Consider the following 24,065-nt stretch of genomic DNA (forward strand, 5'->3'; position numbering starts at 1 on the left):
AAAGACAGATTGAATCTCAAAGCTGATTAAATAAACTCCTGTATGTAATAAAGTTGATGTATTACATACAAGATGTGCAGTATGGCAGATGCAGGTTAGGAATGAATCTCAACTGCTACACAAGAAATTGAAATTACAACAAAAGGCTAGATGTTGACAATATAACAAGCAACTTAATTAACAAAAATATCTCTTTCAATAAGTAGCTTTTCTGGAACTTGGGAGTTTGAGCAGCTCTCATGGAAATTTTTGATGTTTTAAAATTCTGAGCACTTAATGGGGCTTCCAGTCTAGCTTACAAATGTTCAACAGTTAATTCTTGACTTTTTCTTTTGTCAATTACCATTTCCAACGTTAGGAACAAAGACTATACGACTGCTATGGCTCATCACTGTGCCAATGAGCCATATTGTTTGGGGGGTGACCTATTTGGCAAAATAAATAACTTTGAACCACATGAGCAGTCATAAATACTTAAACATAATAATTACAAAGTATAGCATTTTTGGATACTAATAATGAACCTGTAAAAGGCAGATGGCAATAAATCTGTAATAAAGAAATGTTTATTTACAGTACATTTTCAATTCACATGTGTTGTGTAATGGAGTACGATAACAAATGATATGTCCTGCTCAACTGATATCAGCACAGTAGTTTACAAACAGCCATGGTCTTAAAATATGGTCAGCCTAATTTAAGCTGTGCACAAAACCTTGAATGCATAATTAAAAAAAGGGTTGGAACCCCAATGCCAGGAGCCAGCAACACATGTGAGGTGGTGACACTCGATTAAAAAAGCGAATCATGACCGTCAAGTTAAAGATCTAGAAGAGAGGTGCAGACTGTCTGGGGTCATCTGGTAACACACTGATGGAGTCCTCTGCCTTTCCACACAGCATGCAGAGCATTGTGTACTCCTGGAAAAACACAAAAAACAGACTTTATTAAACATGCTGGGGCAACAACTAACCAAGACTACTGTTGAATTAGAGCGAGAGATCCATTACCTGGTATTCATCAACAACGGAGAAAGTATATTCATGCCTGGCAACAACATGGTCACAATTTTTGCAAACATCTGGAAGTAAAAAAAGGACAGTAGTCACAGTAGTTCACAAGAAATACACTGTGTACAGCTAAACCCATGCAGACGCCTTAAGGTGCCTATAGGTGCTAAATTCCTTCACACTCAACCAGGAAAACATGTAGGAACTTCTGCATGTTGAAACAGGAAACGTATCTTCCCCACAACGACGGCAGCACACAAATATTGTCTTTAAACCTCACTGCATGCTGCAGCATTAAGTAAATAACGTTCATAGATTGCATTCAGGGCTCTAGAGTCTAGACAACACCTGCAAAACAGCCCTAGATGAGTAACGTTACATAAACGATCTCACACACGTGCGATAACATGAAAACTGGTCGGTGAACATGTTTCAGGAGCGTAATAAAGGAAGACGAACGGTCATATGTGACGATCTCCTCTCCATCCTCGTCCTCCGTGGCTTTATTGCTGATAAGCACGAAGTCCCTCTGGTGGCACTTGGCGCAGCCCAGGTAGTTCATCAGGTAGGAGCCGTTCTCCAGACAAGTGTTGCCCTGAGCCGGAAATCACAGGAAGAGCATCGCATGTCACTAACATGTTGCTTTTTCGACGGCGCCCTAAATGTCACACTTTGCAGGGCGTCGTCGTTTGAGGTTGTTAAAACTTTGCGTTAATTAACGTTGCTCATACTGAGCTATAACGGTTAACAAATGTAGTAAACGACAGTACTAGTTAACAATAACAGGTTAAATCAACCTACCCTGTCCGGATATTCTTTTTGCACACAGCCGTTACACATTTTTAAGTTGAAAATCTTTCAGGTCACTTGGCGATGAAATAAAAACACACTGCAAATCACCAACAAACACTCTTCCGCATTGAACAGCAGCCCCTGCGGCTCATCGGAGCTATAATACACCTTCACGACCGGACGTCGTCGCGAAAGCCCGAAGTCCGCTCCATCTCATCTTTTGTAGCTCTCCGGAGCCTGGAGACAAACTTCCGGTGTCTTCTCCAGCAAACGATTGGTTGGCGTCAACTGTGCGTCAGTTTGCGTGAACAAACATGGCGGTTTAGCTGCAGTGGGGCTGTCTTGCCATAATAAATATGTCTGGTGATACTGAAATAGATACAATTTAAGCTTCATATTTTTTATGCCTCGTCGGTAAAGCATTTCCCTAAATTTCCGTTAACTCGAACGGCTGGTGTGACTTCGACATGAGCGGTAACGGCTTCACGTCAGTCCACCACAAAGGTGAACGGCTACTTTGACTTAACAACCACGTTGTGCTGCTGTTATAAGTTTGGACTCGATGCCTGCTGTGTTATATCCGTTAACGTCTTTAAACGGCTCCTTAATGCCGATATAATGTAAATACCACCAACGGTCGTTATACCGAGGTGATATCATGCTATTGAGACGCAACTAGTTAATTAATCCCATCATGTAGCTAGCTTAATGCTCGTGCAAAGCGTTGTTTCATATGTGCTTTTATCGCGTGTTATTTCTGCGCAGAAATGTCGACGGTTCAAACCCCGCAAGGTAAGGTGGGTAAAGCCCCCGCGAAGAAGAAGAAGAGGAACATCAAAAAAGGAAATAATCTCCAGAAAATCAAACGAGTCTACTGTATTTTGTGTCGCTCGTTTTCTTTGAAACATGTAAGTTATTTTATTTATCTATACCAACCTACAGTAATTCAAGATTGCTTCCAAATTGCTTGACAAGATGTCTCTTAACTACAGGAAATACTCGACCATGAGCACGGTATCCAGCATCATGTAAAGCTGGACACAGTACTGGCCCAGTGAGTGACGTTTGTTATCTAAATGTGAACCTGTCCAATTTTAATCAATATGTCCATGCACTTGATGAGACATTGTGGTCGGAGACGTCAGTAGGATGACACAAATGTTGAGGTTGCATTTTTCTGTAGTATTAATTTAAATTTTATTTATAGCACAGATTTTGTGTACTACTCATAAAATGTGTAGAAAAACATGTTTATATTACTCAAAGTGAGGTCTCGATAAAGGGTACCTGTTGTACAAAACTCAGGTGTTGTGTAGGCACAAGTATCAAAATATTAATATACTTAGATATTAATGTTAGATATTAATTAATTATGTTCTTTCATTGACAGGGGTTCATTTCATGATTGTCAGGCATGTCGGGCATCCTTCATGAGTTTAAATCAGTATGCTGAGCACATCTCCACTGCTCAACACAAAGTGAATTTGAAGAGATTGATCCTGAAATGTGTCAAGCCTGTCCCTCTTGATAAGTCTTTGAGCAAAGAGACCATGAGCCAACTCCTCAAGAGAAACAAGACACTAAAAAAAGAGGAGTAATAATTTAATCTTCTTATTTTTACATTTTATTCTCTCCCTAATGTAATACTTTTAATAACAAAAATGTATTCTCCATTACAGGAAGAAAGCAGTGAAAAAGAAAAAGAAGAAACAGAAGCAACAATCTGGCCGTGTGGAAAATGTACATGGACCCAGGAACATGACTTGCCAACAAGGAAGGAACAATGCCGTTGTTCAAAACAAAGAGAACAAAATGTCCAGTGTGGAAAAGTATCTTTACCAACAAGAATCAACTAATTACAACAAGCAAGACGATGGAGAATTCACCAGTGATCACCTTCCTCATAATGGAGCCATCATCTTTGGTCATGACCAGGAGAGTCTGGGACCTTCTCAGCCAGCACAGGGTTCGGCTCAAACTGCTTCAGCAAACGAAGCCACCACTGCTGCTCCAGTACGGGACGTCGACGTCAGTGCAATGCTCCGGCAAATCAGAAGAGCGCTGGGTGTGAGGGAGCCGTGTAGAGCTGACCGTGAAGCCCGGAAGCAGAACAATGCTGAGAAAGCGCAGTCGACAGGTGGCTCCTTTAGAAAGTACAAGAAGGAGGCGACAAGCCACATCATCTCCGCTGCAGCTACATCCGTGGAATCCTCCGAGGTTAACAGCCCTGCCCCAGCCCTGCATCCCAAGAGCTCAATGTTGGCAAGTGACTCAAATAGACAATCACACAGCAGGGAGGAAGAATCTCAGGAGCCTCCCAACAGCCAGACCTCTCTCGACCAAAACCCGACCACATCCTTTGAGTCCAATCTTAACATCACCCGCAAGGTTCGAATTGCCCACAAATCAGACAAAGTTCAGGAAGGAAAAGAGCCTGGGCTCAAACCAACCGTGAATACAATGCTCAGCTTATCAAGGACCAAGAATAAGTTGAGCTTGAGGGAGATGTATGAGGGGAAGAAAAAAAAGAAGCAGGAAAGAGGCAAAAGCATGCCCAGGTAAACCTCTCGTTTTCTTTCAAACTATACGTTTTACCGTTTGTTTGAATTCATAGTTTTCTAACTGTTGTTTTAATTCTGTGTGGAAACAGGTTTGGAATTCAGTTGCCGAACCCTCGGTCCGCCCCAAAAAGCTCAACACAAGCAAAGGACCATGACACAACTCTGTCAGAAGGCTTTCACTGGGAGTCGTTCACGGACGTTCCTTCAGGTGCACATTGGACCTTATTACCTCCTCCGCACCAGAACACAGCATGTAATGACTTTCACACAGAAACACAGTCAGACTCTGCGATTCAGGAGCCTCCGGAGCCGCCTGTTACAGCACTGGAAGGCGTCTCTGTGAAGGAGGAGCCAATCTTCAAGGTGGAGCCCATCTCGGAGGATGAGAATGGAGATTTGAGAGCCAAGAATAGTGCCAGCAAGAGGAAACACAACACAGTGAGTAGTATACAGTGTTGATAAGTGTGGGGCACAGCTGAAACATCACACTGATAATTTTCTATGGTTGGAATATAATTATTGTGTCTTACAGTATGATGGCATTTCTGGTATGCAGCCAAGTGGAAAAAAGAAGAAAACAAAGTCAAACCGTGGTAACGCTTTATTTTTAAGTTCTATAATGTATCATTCTTACGTGCAGTGAAAGTGATTTCCATCAATTTCAGACATTATAATTTGAGTAAAAGTATAAATATACGCACATCCCAAGGCCATTGAAAAACGACATGCTGGTAAATAAAAAGGGTAACACTTGTGTACTGAACCTGAACCACATTTTATTTAGATCAACAAAGTTTTGATTCCATTGAGGTTGTCTGATTAAAAAAACTTTTCATTGTGTTCCTTCCTAACAGACAATGGCCAAATGGACCAGCTGTTGGCTGTGTCTCTGAGGGAAGATGAGCTGAGTCACTCGTTGCAGGAGTTGGACAGGTCTTTGGTCCCGGCCCGCAATGCACTGCAAGCTGCCTACACAGAAGTGCAAAGACTCATGCTATTGAGACAGCAGGTACCACTACTGATGAAGACATAAGAAAATCAAATATATATTTTGTACTTTTTTTCCCCCTCAGGTTTCATATCAAGGGTTTACATTAAATAGTTCCTTTCGGTGTTGTAGTTTACTGCAGAGGTCAACCATCTGAGAGCCCAGCGCATTGAAATCCTGCAAGGGATGCAAGGTGCAGTAGATTTACTCCTCGCATGGAATGGCTTCATATCAAACAAGTAGTTTACCATGTTCTTTCTTAATCTCTTTAAGGAGGATACGCAGGAGCAGAGAAAGCCACCACCTCATCAGCAGCGGCTCCTGCTGTTGTACATCCAAGACTCTCTCCCCTTCCTTCCTCGGCCTTTCCCACCTCCTTCAGCCAGCAACCACACCCAGCATCTTCCATTAGCCCCCTTGCCCTGCCAATCATGCCAGTGAAGCAAGACATCCTCCAACCATCCACAGCTGGACAGGCTAGTCAGTTTTCCAGTAACTCTTATACACTCCAGGTGGCTGCGAACCAACCTGTGCCCCTGTTTCCCTCTGATTTGCAACCTTTACTGCTGCCTCCCTCACCAAGCTTAGCTGCTCCTACAACTGCTGTTACCTCCCTGAAACATTCTGCATCAGCGAGTACAAATAGTTTTTCCGAATCACCGGCCAGGCAGCAGACAGTGACGTCAGTGATAGGAGAAACGCAGTCAGCCGACAGTGATTCTGAGAAAGATATGGGAGTAAATATCTGCATGGAAGTTAAAGAAAAAGAGCCAGCAGCAGAGAAACCAATCTCCACTTCTGTGCCCCAAAAAAGTGCTGCAACCCCAGACGACGAAGGAGAGAACGACAGCGTTGCTTCTGTCGAAATGATGGAGTCTTGCGATCGGGTGGTCATTGATATCGATGAATCGGACAATGAGGATGTGCCAAATGTTCCAGTCCATCAAGAGCTTCCTCAAAAGTCTGTCAGCGTGGAGTTCATTTCTTTAAGCACACAGACAACTCAGCCAAGTGATCAGAAGTAAGTATACGTTTAGTGTAGATCCTGAACCTTACAGGCATCGCTTTACTTGTATGTGTGAAATCTGACTGACTTTTTTCTCTTGACCACTCAGAAAAGTTAAGCCTGTGCCAGGGAAAGATACTGGTGGTGAGTAATATTTGTTCTACTTGCAGTGATGTCACAGGACACAAAGATGGGTTGTTTTCACTGTAATCACTTTTTGTTTGTTGTTTTGTTAGAATGTAGGGCCGAGGATGAGGAGATGTCTGAGGGATCTTTTCTGAATCACACGGGCCCTGTCCACGGCCTCCAAATTCACGAAGGCCGGTTGTACACATGTTCAGGGGACAACACAGCACGGGCCTACGGTCTGAAGGTATATTGATCACGGTCCAAAATGGAACTTTGTCCCTGCTGACAACTACATTCTTCCTCAGACAATAAGAAAATATGATCAAAGCTAAAGAGAATCCTTCTGTGTCACGCAGAGTGTTAATTCTCTGCTTTTTACACTGGAAAATGACTACCGGTACTTGTTATTTCACCTAAAAATCATGTAATTCTTTTTCATTGACTGCTGTTCACATTTATCTTGAATTTATTTTAAAAAATTGACATACCAAGCAGCAAGGACAATAGATCCACTAAATCATTGTCTGTGAAATAACAAGACAAAGTGTCTATGTGTATCCAGAACAGGGAGTGCCAAGCAGTGTTTGAGGGTCACACAAACAAAATCAACTGTCTGGTGGTGTCGTCTTTCCCAAACATGATAAATCGCCTCTACACCGGATCCAGTGACCAGACCATCCGCTGTTACAACATAAAGGTACAGAAACGACTAAACGCGCCACTCGGTCATCTCTTATCAGACAGGGAAGCCTTTCAGTTCTTGATGTTAGACATCCAAGAATGCAACACACCTAGAGGGAATTTCTTCAAATTTAGCACAAATGTCCTCCTGAACTCAAAGTTTGATTAGTGGTCAAAAGTCACTGTGACCTTCTAATACACATATTGGGCTATAACTAAAAAATTCTGACGCTAATTCTGACAATTTTACACAATTGTCTAATAGGATATAGAGACTATATACAGACATGGATTCAAGTCGTTGGCCGAGTCATACAACTGCAAAGCTGTAATTCTAGTTGGGTGTTTTTTAATTTGATTGAGTGATTTATTTTCCTCCTCATCTCTAGACCACAAAGTGTCTGGACCAGATCACTCTGGCGGACAGAGTGTTGTGTTTGCACATTGCCTGGAAGATCCTGTATGCTGGACTGGCCAATGGCTCAGTGGCTAGCTATGACTTAAAGGTGAGTGACATTGTTGGACTGGGGAAGTGGCTCATGATTTGCAATCCCAGGAGTGGTTGGTATTTATTATGCTTTGACCTTAAAAACACTACATGCTGTGATTTGGGTAAGACGATGATCAACACTGGGTTTACTCAGACAATGGGTTTTACACGTGTTGACCTGCAACAAGAGTATTTGCTCGACCAGGCTAAACACATTTCCATATCCATAAATGTATCCACTGATTTAGCAGCGTTGTAGATTATATTTGATGTTCTGACAGCTGCTCAAAATCCCCAGTTGAAGTGTTTGCGCTCCTTTTTATTTAACCTTATCCTGAAATCTCTTATTAGAATCTGAAGCTGTTGGATGAGTTTGAGTGCCACAGCCCGCGAGGTGTGAGCTGTCTGGGTACATCACAGGAGGGCGCCCGCCGAGTGCTGCTGGTCGGCTCCTACGACAGCACCATCAGCGTACGGGATGCCAAGAGTAGCCTGCTGCTGCGCTCGCTGCAGGGTCACACCAAAACGGTACTCTGTATGAAGGTAAGGAGATAAACCCAGTGCTTGAAACTTAAACTGTTGAACTTAAAAATAGGTTTTGCCCAGATAAGGAGTGCAAGTAATTGGAAATTCAGATGCTGAAATTTGCAGATGCTTCTTAAACATCTAAAGTGACTAAACATTACATTGACATCTGCTTAAAGCTGTGAATACTTCATTCCTTAAATTGCTGCAATAAATTGTTGTATTTTAACAGACGTTTGCTTTAAAAAGGCCAGTGCTTCTGTTACCATCAAATATATTATTACTAAGATATAATAATCAGGAATACTTAATGATATTTCCTTTTTTGTTCTCAGGTGGTGAATGACCTGGTCTTTAGCGGCTCCAGTGACACATCTGTTCATGCCCACAACATCCACGTAGGTGTTAAAGATTAATGGGAGTTTTAATTATATTGAATGTCAGTTACTTCCAGTTTGTTTTGATGCCTTTTTAACATCACAAATCTATTAATCTGAACATGTCTTATATCTTGAAAGTCAAGCACAAATTTAGTGCTGAGATGAATAACATGACATTTAAAAGGTTAAGATTAATGGAATTCATCTTGAAATAGTGTTCGTTTGTTTTGTTTTTTTCAACTTTATACATCAATGTCAACATAATTCTTTTAATTTATTTGCAGACTGGTGAGTTGGTTCGTATCTACAAGGGTCACGGTCATGCGGTCACGGCAATAGTCATCTTGGGGAAAGTGATGGTGACAGCCTGTCTGGATAAACTGGTCAGAGTTTATGAGCTACAGGTACAAAATGTATGACACAGGTTAACAGAGATGTGTGTTTCCAGGAGTAGACTACGGCCATTTGGCGCTGATTTCTGAATAAGTTGCTAGTGTAATAAAAAAAGAAACTAAAATATGAAGCAAACTTTTCAACTAAAGACCTTTTAAATCACCATAAGCCAATATCTGCATGCAAATATCTGTTGTTCAGTTCATATTTCTTCATAATCCATTTTATCCATAAGTATGAGCATATCTAGTGCCTCCACAAGGCTCTCAACATAACAAGGAGGCGGCTGAGCTGGCGGCTAGCAGCTCACGATGCTAACAGAACAGAAGAATGGCAACAGTCGTCACAGAGCTAACAATGTTAACCTACCAAAAAGTTGTTATACATAAGAGACATTTCACTTGGAGACATGTGTCATGTATTACATCCAGCTGTCTGTCTTCTTGTGCATCAAGAGATTCATCTATACTATTCATTTAAACTTTGTATTTGTGTCTTTTCAGTCTCATGACCGTCTGCAGGTGTACGGGGGTCACAGTGACATGGTGATGTGCATGGCAGTACATAAGAGTGTGGTACGTGGACTAAGTCTGGGCTAGCCATGATTTTCAATCTCTACTTGCACGACAGAGGACCGATGGATGTTGTTGAACTATGTATCTTATCATTATTTGTCCCTAACAGGTCTATACAGGCTGTTACGATGGCAGTGTTCAAGCGGTGAAGCTCAACTTGATGAAGAACTACCGCTGCTGGGTAACGACACAACATCATTTTACAGACAGTGAATCTCGAAGGAAATCCATTCATTACATTTCCAACCTTATTGTTTAAGATATGAAATGATTGTATGATTTGTAATGTTGTCTGATTGACTTGTATTGTAACGTGTGTACTTCACCCTCCGTTCAGTGGCAGAACTGCTCTCTGATCTTCGGCACGCCGGAGCATCTTTTGCAGCACCTTGTCGGAGATCACAGCAACCTGGCCTTGCAAGCGGTCAAATGTCGGTGGAGAGGCTGCACCAGCTTTTTTGGCACAAAGCAGTGTATTCAGCAGGTAATGAACCGACGCCATCCGGTTTTCAAGAAAGTGAAGATTGCACAACATAGACAAGAGTACATTAGGGCAGGTTGAACATTACCATAAGAACAACTTCCACTTTTCCTCCCAGATGTTTTATTGAATATTAATAATCTAATATATACATGTAGCTCTCAGCAGAAAACAGGGTGAAACGGGTCCTCAGTGTTTGTATTTTCCTTGCAGAAGCTGTCCGAACACATGCAGAGCCACGTGGAGAACGACAGTAAAGTGGAGCCTTGACAACAGCTGCGGTGAAGTTATGCAGCAGATACGATTGGCGTCGCATCCATAAATACTCATCTGCTGATATTTTTGAAATTCTGTTTTTGTTAAACATTCACTTCCAATCGGAGTAGATGTTTTCCTGTTAAGTTCAAGCTTTTGAGGTGTAGAGAGCATCCATCGATCTTGTGTATACTGTGTGATCTCTTTGACAGTGAGACAGACAGACTTCTTGTTCTTGATCCTTGAAGCCATTGCATGACCAAATTGAGACGTTCAATCTCGATCAGTCCCGTTGTTAAAATAATGATTTTTCAGCTAATTTCTTCAGCAATTATTTGCAGTTCTAAGTAATTAATGTTAATTGAATAAGATGAGGAAATCTTTACTCTTATTTTGTTGGTTTACAAGTTTTGGGTTTTCACTTTGGCGTGGTTTTGTTCACCATCTATGTATTAATGTATATTGTACAGGAAGCCTCTTCAGAGATGTCATTAGTATATGTGGGGTTAATTACTGGGAAGATGCAACTATGCAGTACTGAAACACTTCAGAGTAGCTTTTGCAAAGCAGCTGATAGTGTGAACTACCTTCAGAATTAGTTTTGGTGATTTGACTCAAGTGGAGGTAACAGATTTTGATATTGTCTGAATACGTTGAGGAACAGCAAAGCAGAGAGGTTCTGAATTTGTACCAAATTAATTTAGGTATCCATCAACAGCCTGTGTGACATCGTCTGTCTGAGAACCTGAGTTATTATAAAGGATTATTCCACCAATTTACGTTCCTGTCGCAGTCGGTCTTACAATGAACAGTTTTTCCAAAAAGTGAATTGATGCAGCAGAACACAATACATTTTCTTTATTCCATGACTTAATCTTCAGCGTTTAAACCGAGCACCCACAACGCCCACAATGCAACAAGTTACAGTCCGCTGTTAAGCTTACTTTACCACAGCACCAGATTTTACAGCCCAAAATACACAATTTATCAAATTTCGTGCAGCACTTTGGAGTCACAAAACGTTCGGCTTTATACTTATTTACTTATTTTTTCACATTCGGTAAAACCCCCAAAGACCTGCAAAGAGACTGTACTGTAAAGCTGATGTGCAAGTGTCTGAAGTGTTATATTTCCACAGTCAGGATCATTTTGAGGTCATTTTTAGACGGGTCAGAACTCTGAGGATTTTACAATCTTGTCGAAAGTTTTTTGTTTTAAATTTTAGTCCTGAGATCACTCCAGTGTGGACCTGACAAAAATATGTGGACGACGGCTCTGTTGTGAAATAAACAGAAGTAACTTGCTGTGTATTGTGTGGCTTAGGGTGCAGTTTGTGTTGTAACGTCAGGGTTTAACATCCATTGGCTAATATTTAGCAACTGATGCTTTCTGGATAAAAAATATGAAATGCATCTCTATTGGTCGACTTTTAAGTCTGATTTGTTTTTCTTCTTTTATCAGAACATTTGTATTCTTCCCTGATATCACAGTGTTAAGACAATGTATCTTTAATTACTTATAAATTTCCACATTTCCCAGAGAGTTATTATCAGTCATGTACTTGTTCCCATTTCACCTTCAAAATGCTACTCCTTTGAAAAGTAGTAGTGAGAACGTTGTCAGACTAAACTGTCTAGACATGTCTAAGAACTGTTTTAAAGTCATGCCTTAATATTTGTATGGGATAGTACAGTGTGTATTTGATTTGTGTTTAATACCTACTGTATGTGTACAGCAATAAAACTAATAATTGTATGTATTCACTCTATTGATTAGTCAAACAAAATGCTTATTCCCTCACTTCTCATATTCAAACATTTCTTAACACTGATACGTCTTGCTTTGTATCACTAATCAAATGTTCCTCACAACATGGGAAGGTAAGAAACAGGTCAATGCTACTCGCCTGCTTGCTTCACCGCACATCGCTGCTTCATGCCAAACACTGATGTAACGAGATTATCAAGCTGCACCGACTTCTGTTGCTCTTATCCGCTCTGCAGAGAACTAATTATGTTTCAGGAATCCGCTCAATACTGAATGGATGTCATTCACTTAAAGGGAGAATTCACCACCTTTTTATGTGGATGTCCAGTCAGTGTTGATGGTACATGTGATCATTTAAAGCATTAAACCCCATCGGTGCATGCTTTATTCGCTGAGAAGGTTTGTAGCTGCAAAATCTGTTGTTCTTCCTGCATCCAGCACTGTCATTGGACGTGGAGATGGATTCAAGTGAGAAGTACAGTCTATTTCTGCTTGGATTTCTAGCCAGCGTCAGGCCTCATATGCCCGAGGCACTGCTGAAAACAGCCTGCTAAACATGTAAGTTCAGTTGTGTCAAGAAAAAAAAAGAAATTCCAGCCACATGGTGCCGTATGCCTCCTTGTGTTACAGTTTACATCCATGTAAAAAGCCATAAAGGGTGCCAAAGTTTACAATAAAAAAAGAAAGCTTAAATTAAGTCTAAACCTCATAGTTTGAGTGTTGAGATGAACCTCATTGACATAAAAACTGGAGAAATGATCAAACCCCTGATTTTGATGTAATCTAAAAATCGGTGCAAAAATACATAACGAGGCTGTCGAGGAGAGTTGAGTCATGAATGTGAAGCTCCAACTGTCTGACGCTACGTCAGCCGTCAGGAAGGTGACTTAAGAATACATCGTCAGCTGGAGCCACTAGAGAGGGACAAAGAAACGCACATGAGTGTAACAGGTTTCGTTACACTTCCGGTACACCAAGTGAAAACTACACTTTACATTGATAACACACGGTCACTTCTGAGGCCGGAGTTTGTGGAATTGGACGGCACTATTTTGTGACTTTTATTATTACTTTTTTTTTTTAAGATGGCAGGAATGTCTTCATAGTCTTCATAGTCACAAATACAAACAAAAATGAAACATTTACATAGCAAAATGTACAGAATATCACAACGATTTACCTCCAAGACATTGAGCTTTATTATTCCATCTCCATCTTTGTCAAAGGCATTAAAAGCTCCTGCAACAGACAAAACAAATCAGTCTTCATCCATCTCTTCGTACATCTTGCCTGCAATTAATGAATCGTACAAGTTAAGTTTGACCCTGTAAAGATTCAGAAAAAGTGCAAAAACATATTCTGTGATTAATAAGTGAAAGAATGAGGTAAACCCATAACTGGGGTCTGTACTTACTGAACATGCCCTCCAGTCTCACAAAACAGCAGATGTAACTGTCAAAGTCGATGTCGAGGTGTTCGTCTGCGTAGCGCATGGCGATGATGTCATACAGCTGCTTGTTGAGGTGAAACCCTTCATGTGGAGAAGACAGACGAGGTTTGTGGTCGACAGCTTTTATCAATTTACAGGTTTCTAACGAGGAGCTGAAAAGTATGGACTTTCATTTCTGACAAAAGCTCGAACAATACGGTTGTGTTACACATTCTTTATTGTTAAACCGTAATCTATTCAACGATTTTAATGATCGGCTCTGGAAAAGCATTGAATCTAAGACTGTAAATGTACAGTACACATTGAGAAACATCCTGTGAGTGGGTATTTCTTTCATGCTGCCCACCTGCATCATTAACAGTGTTCCTCATCTCAAAACTACTGATGGAGCCGGATTTGTCTTTATCGTATCGTTTGAAGATCAGCTGGAAACACACAGGAGATGGACAGTCAGAGGGTTGTTGGACGGAGCTGAGGCTCGAGGGTTCTTACCACCGTCCTACCTGCCACTCCTTGATTTTTTTCCACAAGTGTTTGAACTCCTGCAGGTTTAGCTTTCCCGTCCCGTCAGTCTGAAAGAGGGTCGCTTATGGAAAAAGCAACACATATTTTTAAGTGTATGCGTATATCTCCGAATATCAATTTGGGCTCTATAATTGGAAGAAACTTGCTATATAGAAAAAGCTGAGTTAAGAGGATATTTTACTGAATTTAAAATGTACTATATGCATTCATAAGCCTCACCTCAATGCACCATTGTTGTACAGTCCATTAAAATACTGACTCATTTTGTTTGTCTGCTCTCACACTGGGCAGCTCCGCTACGCAACTAGGGATGAACACTTGGCATTTCATTGCCTCTGGAGGGATTCAAACCAACAACCTGCTGATGCCGGGCCAAGGCAACATGAGGCTTCTCTGTTGTCGTCTCCATACACACTCTTAAAGTTTCAGCCAACTGAAAGGATACATCCATCAACGCGATCATACTCCGACACGTCTCGAGGCTGAAACCCTCGGTCTTCACGTCATTGTCTGGAGAACAGGACAACTCCATGTGATTAATCGCATGAAATCAACTAGGGAATAATGACTTAACCTTTCCGGAGTACTCACGTTTGGCGAGTACGTTCCTCATGATCATCTTAAGTTCGTTGGCACAGATTTGCATGTCCTGATGGATGGAGGAACACTTTGTTGCATGGCCTTACGACACTCAGACGTCCCACCTGTCCTGTATCATCATCCTCATGGTCTCTCCTCTCTGTGTACTCACCTCACCAGCAATCTGCTGGTAGATGGCTCTGAATTGTTTTTCCTCTTCAGTCTCCTCCTCTTGTTGCAGTAGTTTTCGCTGAGGAACACGTGAGAGAGAAGTCCATTATAAAGGTAGTTATCGGTACCAAAAAATAACGTTTTGATATGAAACCTATGATATGAAAGTGTTGGTCTTTTAGGAGGATTGTCACGTGTTTGGACCATCGGTATGGACGAGGTTGAGCCTAAGCTTGGTTAGTTTTTCTCAATTGTGATGACATTTAGCTTAATGTGGCCTAACACACTCAATTACTAACATGTTGAAGGATCACAATTTATGTAGCTTTTTTTAATGACAGGAAACAAGTTGTAAAAAGTTGGTAGATTAGCTTTTTCTAAGGCTCGCTGTTGAGTCCCTGCGGCTTGGTTTAATTACACCAAGCCGTACACAACTACGCCTGTAAACACTGAGGCCTCACAGGAAAACAGGTGCAGTTGAGCCACTTGGGATCAGTTGGCCTCAAATTCAATTGTTTTATTGCCAGCAGGTTATTTGACCTGGCCGAGATTGCGTTTCACAGCCGTCAGTCTCCAGAAGTCCTGACAGGTCACTGAGAGCTTTTTGCCGTATGGCTGCAGTGTCAAGGTTTTGGCTCCCACAACATGAAATTACCTTTGGCTTCTTCTTCTTTTCCCCCTCAATGCCATCGTGCTCGATTTCTTTGTTGGCTCGTGCTCTGTCTGACACAAATACAATCGGCTGGCATGTGGATAACGGCAGTGGTTAGTCAGAGGGGGGAGGGTTATAAAAGACAAACAGAAAAGAGAGTTCAATTAAAGTTATTGTACCGGTTATAATCTACATATGCAAGGATGATACAAACTATAGCTAATGTAATAGAGAGTAGCAGTGGGGAAAGCAGAGTTTAAAGCCAAACAACACTATTGCTACACACATGCATTACCTTCACTTTCTTTTTCTCATCTTGCTGATTGATAGCCAATAAGACGAGGAGGGACAGACGGGTGAAATGAGATGAAAGGGAGAAAAACACTTTTCAAGTCTGTAAGGTACTCTTGTTGGAAAGATAATGAGTGCAGTATGAATTGGGACAAAGACAAAGAGAACAATGTTGATGAAAGCTGGATGTGACACTATTACAAATTTTGAAATTCAACCTGATATTGCAGTGTGAACGTGTGTTGCGGTTCGCCTTTGCACTGCACCCTTTTGTCTTTGCCATATGTTCAGCCTCTTTGAGAGGAAGAGGGAAGCTTAAGTCCAAGGATACTTTGTTTTAAAATTAGCTTTATGGCCACGAGTAAAAACACGGTCCTGGCCTCAAAGAAATATCCCTTTTCAGACACTTTCAGCTATCCGTTCTTTTAAATGCATTTCAGTCAACAGACAGTGTCTGATAGTTGAGTCTCTTTAAAGACCAGAAATACTAATATGAGGAGAGAGTGAAAAATCTCACCATCAACTAGCCACCGAAAGTGATTCAAATGATGTCAAAAATAACTTGGAAGACATTACAGTTGAACCAACGTCTCTGTTTTAGTCATTCCACCACTGAAGTATCAGTCAGAATTATCAAAATATGTTTCGAGCCGACTGTTTTCGTTGCAGACCTGCGTTTTGTCAGACCCGATGGTGTTCTCTGCTTCCCTGTGAGGAGAAACAGAAACATTAGAATTGCAATTTTGCTGTTAACAATCCCCAAAATAACATCAACTATGACACAGCCGCCAGTGATCCTTACTCAGATGTGCTCTTCTTCTCAGAGAAGACCCTCAGGATGAACTCTCCGTCTTGGTGGGGTTCAAAGGTTGTGGGGATTATGACATACTCTCCTGGAGGCAGATGCATACGCTCTGTCACTTCCCGCAGGTTAATGTAGGTCTTGCATTTAGCTTTTGAGGCTGTGTACAGGAAGAAGTCTTTCTGCAGGTGTTGATTCTGTCCACACATCTATGGATGGAATCAAAGCACACGAGAGAGACTACTTTCATGTCTGTACGGTAAATATGAAGACACAGAGCCAAGCTAGCTGTTTCCATGCTGGAGCGAGGATACTGCGTTTCCCCCAATCAATCAAACATATAACCTATAAGGTTTCATCGTATTTATCGCACTGTGATTTTGGCCGTGGCAGGCCAGATTATCGGATGATGGGGATGCTCATTTGTAGAGCAGTCTGTGCAATTTTTACGTTGTACTTCTGACTCTGCTCCTTCTTGGAAGAATAAATGTGCTTGGTTTAATGATTTTACTGAATTGTGTCGAGTGAATTTTTCTATCAGATGTACATAGACGTTTCACAAAAAACCTGAACTATTACTTCCACTGCTACCACACGTACAGCTAAATAAAACACACAGAAACACAACTATCTGGAGATACAGGTCAATACTGTGAAAACGCTGACTTCACTAAACCAACGTCCTCCTCCAACACGGGCTTACCTCCTTCGGCACCTGTAGACACAAAGAAGAAGTAAAAGAAGAAGTTAAACTTAAATGAACATTATCTTATCCAGCTTGTGATTTAGGATTCATGTGATCAGTACCTCGTAGATCGAAAATCCGATGGTGAGGAATTTGGCCCCTTGGTGGCGCTGCATCCTTCGGCCTTTCTGCATCAGAGCCACCACGACAGTGCAGGCCGCCTGCCCGTCTTCAGGGTCGTCATCTTCCTCGAACAGTTGCAGCCGGTACTGCGGGTTGGTCCAGAATGTTTCTGTAAAAATACAAAAAGTAAATCTGCAATAAGGGTGAAGACACACAGGGGACGTGAAGCATTTGATCAACGTCAGTCTCATAAAAGCTGATGTTAAAAAGAGTCGAGGCCTACGCGGGTGGTTCCTGCAGCCGCCAGCAGAGCTGCCTCTCACCCACCGGCCCTCATTGACTGACACGGTCCAGCTGTGTCTTTCGTCCCCCTGCAGGGTGTCAGGGGTCAAATTACACATCTCCAGCTTGGTGAAGTTCCTCTTGAAATCCTCAAAAGACATCCTGAAGGGAAACATGGAAGAATAAGTTCTGTGTATTTGGTGAAAAATGGGGACGACTTTGCAGCTTTTCAGTCTTTACTGAGCAAAACATATGAAGCGGCTGAAAGTGAGTTGTTTTGTGTCAGTCTCAGATGCACTTTGGCTCAGCTGTTGAGCTCTATAAATATATACATCTGTTTGCACATGTGTACAGTTTTTCCTTTTGCGTGGAGATCACATTGTATCAATAAACAAGTATTATAACAAATCCCTTCTTCTTAAGCACTACAAGCGTGTGCCAGTTTACTATGAAGGACACCATCAGAATAGACTACTAAGCTTTAAGCAAAAGCAGCTCCAAAACTGCTGAAAGTATAAAATCTGTATTTATTTTTTTTTAAAGAAGAAGCCAGTGTTTCACTCACCAGAACTCACTCGCCTCTACGGTCTGTTTTTTTAAGTTGTCCTTGTCTGCTGTGGAAATGGTCGACCATTCCTCCGAGCTTTAGAAAAACAAAATAATATGAATACACAACATGATAGCACAGCTATTTTGTAATATTATACATTTTATAATAATATCAACGGTCAAATAAAAGTTACTTTGCGTTCCATGGTCCCTTCCACAGCACCCGACCCCAGGGGTTGCGCAAGCGAATCAAGCGAATTCTGGTGTCCTTTGCAACCTCGTCACACTAGAAACAACAACCAACCTGTCAGCATCACTTCAGCAAGTCTTCTCTCACAAAGAATACACATCTGGATGTTTATACCTCCGCCAGGCCTATGATGGAGTAAGCATGACCCCGGACCAGCCCCTGATCAGTCCGAGACTCCAGGTCAGTGGCTGAAAAAATCTGACGGATACAACACAAGTCAGCGAATAACACACACTCGTCTTTTCGGCTGTACGATTGCTTGATTTGGACATTTATGCTTTATTTTACGGTTAAAATCTTGTTTTTCTACAATCAAGTTAAACATAATCGAATAACAGTAAACTTTACTATTCAATTCAGTTCATATTGTGACAAAGTTCTTGAAACAATCTGACATGCCGACTAAAATAAATGTATCTGCTGCATTCAGTCCCATTGCTGGACGTCTCTTTTAATGTTTTCTTGTTTTGTTTCTCTGATGTTTTATTTCAGTTTTCACTTCATTTCACAGCTTTGATCCCCACTCACATCTATGGAGCAGCCCATCAGCGAGCCTCTCTCCAGGGCCTTCCTCATGATGTTGTAGAGCTCGTTGGGCGCCTCAGACAACTCAAAGAACTCAGTAACTCCTCCTGTGAAATCCTCCATGGCCTCCAAAGTGTTGCCCCCTTTAAGTGCCTCATAAGAGCCGTGCAACCTAAGAGAGAGGCCAATCCTTCTGGTCAATGCGCTGACATGTCTGTTCTCTCCATCCATGGTTTTGGATGTTTCACAGTGTCTGCTGCTAATTTTAAAACATGAGGACAGAGGAGTGTGCCAATTTGTGTTGCTCTAGTTTTTCCCCGTCAGCAGTCGGGCTCATCAACAGAGCCCAGACCCTCACTGACCGACTCCGTCTCCCCAGGAGCTTCCCCTCCTTTCTCTTCCCTGCACATCCCTCCACACCTCATATTTAAATACACTCGTCACTTTACCCTTCACCTATCACTTTCACACAATCAATAACTTCACTCTGTGCACTTTACTTTACTTTGCTCATTATTATTATTTTTGTTCGTTTTTTACTCACTTGTTGTATCTTTACTTACTTACTTGCTTGTTTTGTCTACATTTTTATACTTTAATTATGTATTATCTGTAGATTTCTTTTTTTAAATTAGTATTATTTTTTTAAATATAGTTAAATCATTGTTCATTGTTATTGTTGTTATTGTTAAATGTTGTGCACCTTCTGCCAGGAGAAACTCCTCGTTTGTGCGAACTCACTTGACAATAAATGGTTCTGATTCTGATTGTACAGACACCTTGAAAAGACATATTGTTTAAAATTGGATCTTTGGCATTTAAAGACTGCACTCACTTAGCATACGCTTTCTCCAAAAGAGCGCTCCAGTACTCATTCTTTCTGAAAGATTTGGTGAACACGAGACGGTTGTTGCAGGTGGGGATGCGGTCGTCCACGACCACATCGGTCCATTCGCCATAACGCCAGAACTGAGTGGAAGAAGACGGAACAGATTTAAAACAGGAAGTTGTTAACGAGACAGAAGAAAACATTCATATTTTTTCATATTGTTCGTTGATTTACAAAACCAGTTGAACAGGTTTTAATAATTGTTCTTTCTTTCTTAGAAAATTAATAGTTCCTGACCAATACTTGTTAAAGCTATACAATTCTGATAACAATGCATGGGCTGCTAATAAAGTAATAATTTGACATTTTGGGAAAGGCACATTTATGCTCTTTCTTGGCGAGGAATAGAAAAGAAAATTGCTACCACACTCAGTATGAAGCTACAGCCAGAAGCATGTTTAAAACCCTCTGTGCTTTTTTGGGGTCATTTTATTACTGTTTGTTTTAATCTAAACTAATCAAATGCATTGTTTTCGAAATGGAATGACTAATTATCATCATTGTCACTACATCATGAAAGTTCATGCTTCTTGCACAATGTGCCAGTTATCCTGTAAAACCTGGAAATGGAAGATGCCGGCGTAGTTGTCGGTGAAGCTCTGGTCCGGGGGAATCACTCTGTACAGCAGCTTCTCGTTCACCGTTAAACAGGCGATGGCGGCGAGCAGCCAGCAGTCACCTGTCAACGGCGGATTCATGAGCTATGAAAACACTTGATCCAAACACTCCACCTCATAAAGTGGCTGTCAGACTAAAGCTATATCACGACAGGTGTTAGTTAACATAAGCTAGTGGCTAAAATATGGCTGATTCTCATTTCATGTCAGGCGTATTCCTGCCTCTAGTTTCCCTCAAGTCTTGGCTGTGTATGTTATTTTATGGCTATGGCCCCTAACACGTCTGTTTCTGCTTGCACGAAAGGTGCAAAAGTCTTAAGCTGAGACACGTTTGACTTGTTGCATCAATAAAAACTTAAACTTAAACTGTTTAATATCCAACTGGCAGCAAAAACAGCTTCTCTCTACACTTTTCCATGCTCTTTTTTTCAAATACTATGAACACGCAGGCAAGGACATATGTGTTGTATGTGCTGATATAGAGCGGCCTGGCGAATGAGTGAAAGTTTATTCATTTATTCAAACACCGACTTGTTCTCTATCGGTGAGTTGCCAGGCTGCAAGGAGTACTTTAGTGCTTTTGAACCGTTTGTTTAAAATTAGAGACAGTTTAAATGTTACCCAATTCTCCTTGACAGATGTCTGTCCTGCTGGCTCCATCTATGATGAACTGGGGGTTTTCACAAATTTCCTGTCATAGGAAAAAAAAAAATTGCGAAATATCAATGCCAGAGTTAAAATCTTTTTTTTTATTATTATGAAATACCAGATAAGAGGAAATTATGCATGCATTCCCTTTAAAAGCCTAAATGTATTGCTCTAATGTTAAAAAGTCCACACTAAAATGTCCTGCAAGATAACATGTACTCTTAAGTGTCTATAAAACTAGGAAAGTAAAAGATGAGAAAATAATCATGACTATAAAACGTATTAATTATGTCTTTACATGGGGTTTGGTAATAAACGAACATATTTATGAGGACTCGATTTGAATAACATGTTTACCAATTTTAGATATTGATTTAGATTTTTAGAGCCCATGTTCTTGTGCTTTTGTCTAATGTCTAATGTTTTTTAGGCAAAACAACATATTTATATTTTTAAAGCAAAGTAATATACATGATAAATGTTGGTATTGGTAAACATTTCAAGTCCACAACAATTCAAAATCTGTATTTATAGATCTACACCTGGCATGATTGACAATATGAGGATTTAATCCTGAAACTGAAGGCGAGTGGCAGAAAGTTCCCTGGCGACACAGCAGCTGTTGGAGGTCCGCCAGTCACGACCTTTGATGCTCTCAACAGGTGATAATGCCGTTCTGTGTGTAGAGAAGCCCTGAGCTCATAACTACACGTCTCTGTCATGGCAGTGACTGACTGTGTGGGAAATTACCAATTTATTAACCATCTAAATAATATATACAGACACTTGTTAGAGGAATGTAATGGTGTATTCTTCTCCAAACGGGAGGTATCCATGCATATGTTTACACTAATACTGTGGAACATTGTTTAGGAGCACATATTGCTTGATTTTATGTTGTCATATATACATTGTCTTCTATAAAAGGGATTTCCAATTTGTGGATTTGGAACCCTTGAAGGGATTGAAATATCAAGTGACAGAGATATTGAAGATAAATCTAAGGGGGTCATAAGATGATAAAATTAAAACAAAAAGAAAACACTTGCACCTCTTTAGGCCTCTAACAATAAATTAATCAAATGAAGCAATCAGAGAAGAAGAAAACACTAATTTACATAACATATAAATGTATAACAAATTGTTTGGGAATCTTTGTTCTTTTAAACCTTTTGAAACTGCTTTGGATAAACAAAACAAAAAACATGATAATCAAACAATCAAGCACACATCGACTTAAATATCTTAAGTTACAGTTTGCAAGGGTTATAAAAGAGGATAACGACAGGATAAAGATAAGATGTTTTTAATTCAGGGGATTCACAGCAATTAACCTGTCCCCCTCATCACATTATTTACCATAACTAAGTTTAAAAATGCAGCCTCATGTTCCAGATTTAGAGCGGACTCCCCTGCTGACCCCATGGGTGATATCCATGTATCACTAATTTCAGCTAAATGGCAAAAGCAACATTCATCATTACTCTTTCGGGAATCAAGCAGCAGGTTCATCTTACACTGGATTTTGTTACTTACCAATTAGAAATATGATACACACATTTAACTCTAGAGAGTATATAAAGTGCAATTCAACCTCCTACTTGACTAAAACAGTAGTTACAGCAATGCTAAAATAACAGAATAGAATATAGCCAAATATATAATAATAATAATAATAATAATAATAAAAAATAACATGCTGAAAGAGGTCATTTGGAAAGAACTTTTAATACTTTGGTATTAGTACATTTACTGATACACTTCTGCACTTGCAGGACTTCAGATTTGCAAAGTATTTTTAAATGTTAGCTTTGCTAAGTGTTGGGTCTTAGATAAAGGTTTCTATCATTATATGTCTGCCTTTATGTAAGTGTTTAGATCTGTCGGTACTGTGAGTCAGAGTTTACATGTACAATAACTCTGAGAATAGGACTAGATATTGAGCTTTATCAGGACCTTTTGTTGTCAAAGCAATTTGCAAGTGTGCCGCAGAAAGATATGTATTTCACTGTGTTTCCCAGCATGAGCAGAGAGCGACCTCCTGGGAGAGATTCAGCTGTCTGTGATTGGAGAAAGTGATAACCCAAAGCTATGCATAAACAGCAGGGAGCCACTTGACACCCCAGCCATGTGTTGTGAGGAAGTGATGAGCTACACAGGATTTCAGAGAGGAGTTCATTTGACCACATTAGAGTCCCTTTTGCATTGAGAGTTACTCGGCCTGAAGGACATGATGAGTACTGAAGGCTGGCACTCACCGAGGGACGTTTCCACTCGAACTTCATGGAAGGTTTGTGACTGTAGAAGAGCGAGGAGTCGTTTGCAGGGAACAGGGGGTCTTCAAACAACACCTTCTTCTTTACGTATTTGTCTCGCAGTTCCAAAAAAGTCTTGAGACGTTTGGCATCCTTGACAGCCTCGTTTCTGCTGAGAATGGCCGAGTAGATGGAGTTCGTACCAGCAGAAGGGTAATCAGCCTTCTCATCGGGCCCGGATGAAGCGCCAGTTTCATAAAGTACTCTCACCTTTGTGTCTTCAACAAGAGGCACTCTACGTTTCTTGTCCCCCATCTTATCAGTGAATGCCTTTGCTGTTTCTAATTCAAAGTTAGTTTATGACTTAAAAAAAAGAAAGTTGTTGGTTATTTGCAAAACAGCATGAACTTGCAAAACGCTTCCTGATACTGATTCACTTTTAGTTCCTTTTTTGCTTGAAATCCTGTCCCTGCTCACCAGTCAAAATCCTCTCTCACACTCACTGTTGTGTCCCTGCTGCTGCTTGGGTGCACCTAAATATAGGCCTCTTCAGAGGAGGGGAGGGGCTCCTCAAAGAGAGACCATGATCCTGAGAAAGGGTTGGACCCTCATTTAACATGTTAAGGTCACATTTTACTGAGAGGGGACTGTACTGATAACTATTGGATGTGAATGCCTGTACTAAAAGGGAATAACACCTATAATTAATACTTACAATTAACAGATCTGATATTTACTA

At 40.8% G+C, this 24,065-nt stretch overlaps 3 protein-coding genes across 6 annotated transcripts; 1 reads left to right on the forward strand and 2 right to left on the reverse strand.

Annotated features, from left to right (window-relative positions):
- Positions 1-544: 544 nt before the first annotated feature.
- On the reverse strand, positions 545-2,420 carry churc1 (churchill domain containing 1). The gene is made up of 4 exons (XM_068576526.1): positions 1,812-2,420; positions 1,470-1,605; positions 1,011-1,081; positions 545-920 (listed from the first exon to the last, which is right to left on the reverse strand). Exons 1-4 carry the CDS (start codon positions 1,848-1,850, stop codon positions 828-830), a joined length of 339 nt encoding a protein of 112 aa, XP_068432627.1. The 5' UTR covers positions 1,851-2,420; the 3' UTR covers positions 545-827.
- On the forward strand, positions 1,964-12,020 carry znf106b (zinc finger protein 106b). 2 transcript variants are annotated; one of them, XM_068576512.1, is made up of 21 exons: positions 1,964-2,306; positions 2,568-2,710; positions 2,795-2,856; positions 3,193-3,396; positions 3,482-4,360; positions 4,453-4,801; positions 4,896-4,956; positions 5,218-5,372; positions 5,484-5,544; positions 5,625-6,372; positions 6,467-6,501; positions 6,594-6,730; positions 7,049-7,183; positions 7,557-7,673; positions 8,009-8,200; positions 8,518-8,580; positions 8,847-8,966; positions 9,459-9,530; positions 9,640-9,711; positions 9,868-10,014; positions 10,225-12,020. In XM_068576512.1, the coding sequence occupies exons 1-21, from the start codon at positions 2,270-2,272 to the stop codon at positions 10,279-10,281; spliced, it is 3,846 nt and encodes a 1,281-aa protein (XP_068432613.1). In that variant the 5' UTR covers positions 1,964-2,269; the 3' UTR covers positions 10,282-12,020. The 2 variants fall into 2 exon arrangements, with proteins under 2 accessions (XP_068432613.1, XP_068432614.1); XM_068576513.1 differs by lacking the exon at positions 1,964-2,306 and adding an exon at positions 2,312-2,452.
- On the reverse strand, positions 12,011-23,819 carry capn3b (calpain 3b). Of its 3 annotated transcripts, XM_068576521.1 has the most exons (23): positions 23,330-23,819; positions 21,045-21,114; positions 20,367-20,485; positions 19,753-19,886; positions 18,921-19,089; positions 18,507-18,590; positions 18,337-18,428; positions 18,159-18,236; positions 17,595-17,755; positions 17,311-17,480; positions 17,207-17,218; positions 16,504-16,712; positions 16,373-16,409; positions 15,706-15,729; positions 15,414-15,500; positions 14,760-14,837; positions 14,600-14,657; positions 14,454-14,518; positions 13,987-14,055; positions 13,830-13,908; positions 13,448-13,564; positions 13,214-13,272; positions 12,011-12,947 (listed from the first exon to the last, which is right to left on the reverse strand). In XM_068576521.1, the coding sequence occupies exons 1-23, from the start codon at positions 23,639-23,641 to the stop codon at positions 12,921-12,923; spliced, it is 2,310 nt and encodes a 769-aa protein (XP_068432622.1). In that variant the 5' UTR covers positions 23,642-23,819; the 3' UTR covers positions 12,011-12,920. The 3 variants fall into 3 exon arrangements, with proteins under 3 accessions (XP_068432622.1, XP_068432624.1, XP_068432625.1); XM_068576523.1 differs by lacking the exon at positions 15,706-15,729; XM_068576524.1 differs by lacking the exons at positions 18,159-18,236; positions 18,337-18,428; positions 18,507-18,590; ... (3 more) ...; positions 21,045-21,114; positions 23,330-23,819 and having other exon boundaries at positions 17,639-17,726.
- Positions 23,820-24,065: the final 246 nt, after the last annotated feature.

This window comes from Clinocottus analis, unplaced genomic scaffold, assembly GCF_023055335.1.
Source record: "Clinocottus analis isolate CAN_PGR_092001 unplaced genomic scaffold, fCliAna1.0.p SCAF_15, whole genome shotgun sequence".
NCBI lineage: Eukaryota > Metazoa > Chordata > Actinopteri > Perciformes > Cottidae > Clinocottus > Clinocottus analis.

Excerpts from the sequence above, each read along its gene's own strand:
- churc1 (XM_068576526.1), bottom strand. The coding sequence starts at position 1,850 with ATGTGTAACGGCTGTGTGCAAAAAGAATATCCGGACAGG. Across the intron at positions 1,606-1,811 it reads AAAAAGAATATCCGGACAGG|GGCAACACTTGTCTGGAGAA; the intron begins GTAGGTTGATTT and ends TTTCCGGCTCAG. Across the intron at positions 921-1,010 it reads CCGTTGTTGATGAATACCAG|GAGTACACAATGCTCTGCAT; the intron begins GTAATGGATCTC and ends GTGTTTTTCCAG.
- znf106b (XM_068576512.1), top strand. The coding sequence starts at position 2,270 with ATGAGCGGTAACGGCTTCACGTCAGTCCACCACAAAG. Across the intron at positions 6,731-7,048 it reads CACGGGCCTACGGTCTGAAG|AACAGGGAGTGCCAAGCAGT; the intron begins GTATATTGATCA and ends ATGTGTATCCAG. Across the intron at positions 8,581-8,846 it reads TTCATGCCCACAACATCCAC|ACTGGTGAGTTGGTTCGTAT; the intron begins GTAGGTGTTAAA and ends ATTTATTTGCAG.
- capn3b (XM_068576521.1), bottom strand. The coding sequence starts at position 23,641 with ATGGGGGACAAGAAACGTAGAGTGCCTCTTGTTGAAGACACAAAGGTG. Across the intron at positions 13,909-13,986 it reads AAAAAATCAAGGAGTGGCAG|CTGATCTTCAAACGATACGA; the intron begins GTAGGACGGTGG and ends GTGTGTTTCCAG. Across the intron at positions 13,273-13,447 it reads GAGACTGGAGGGCATGTTCA|GAGCTTTTAATGCCTTTGAC; the intron begins GTAAGTACAGAC and ends TGTCTGTTGCAG.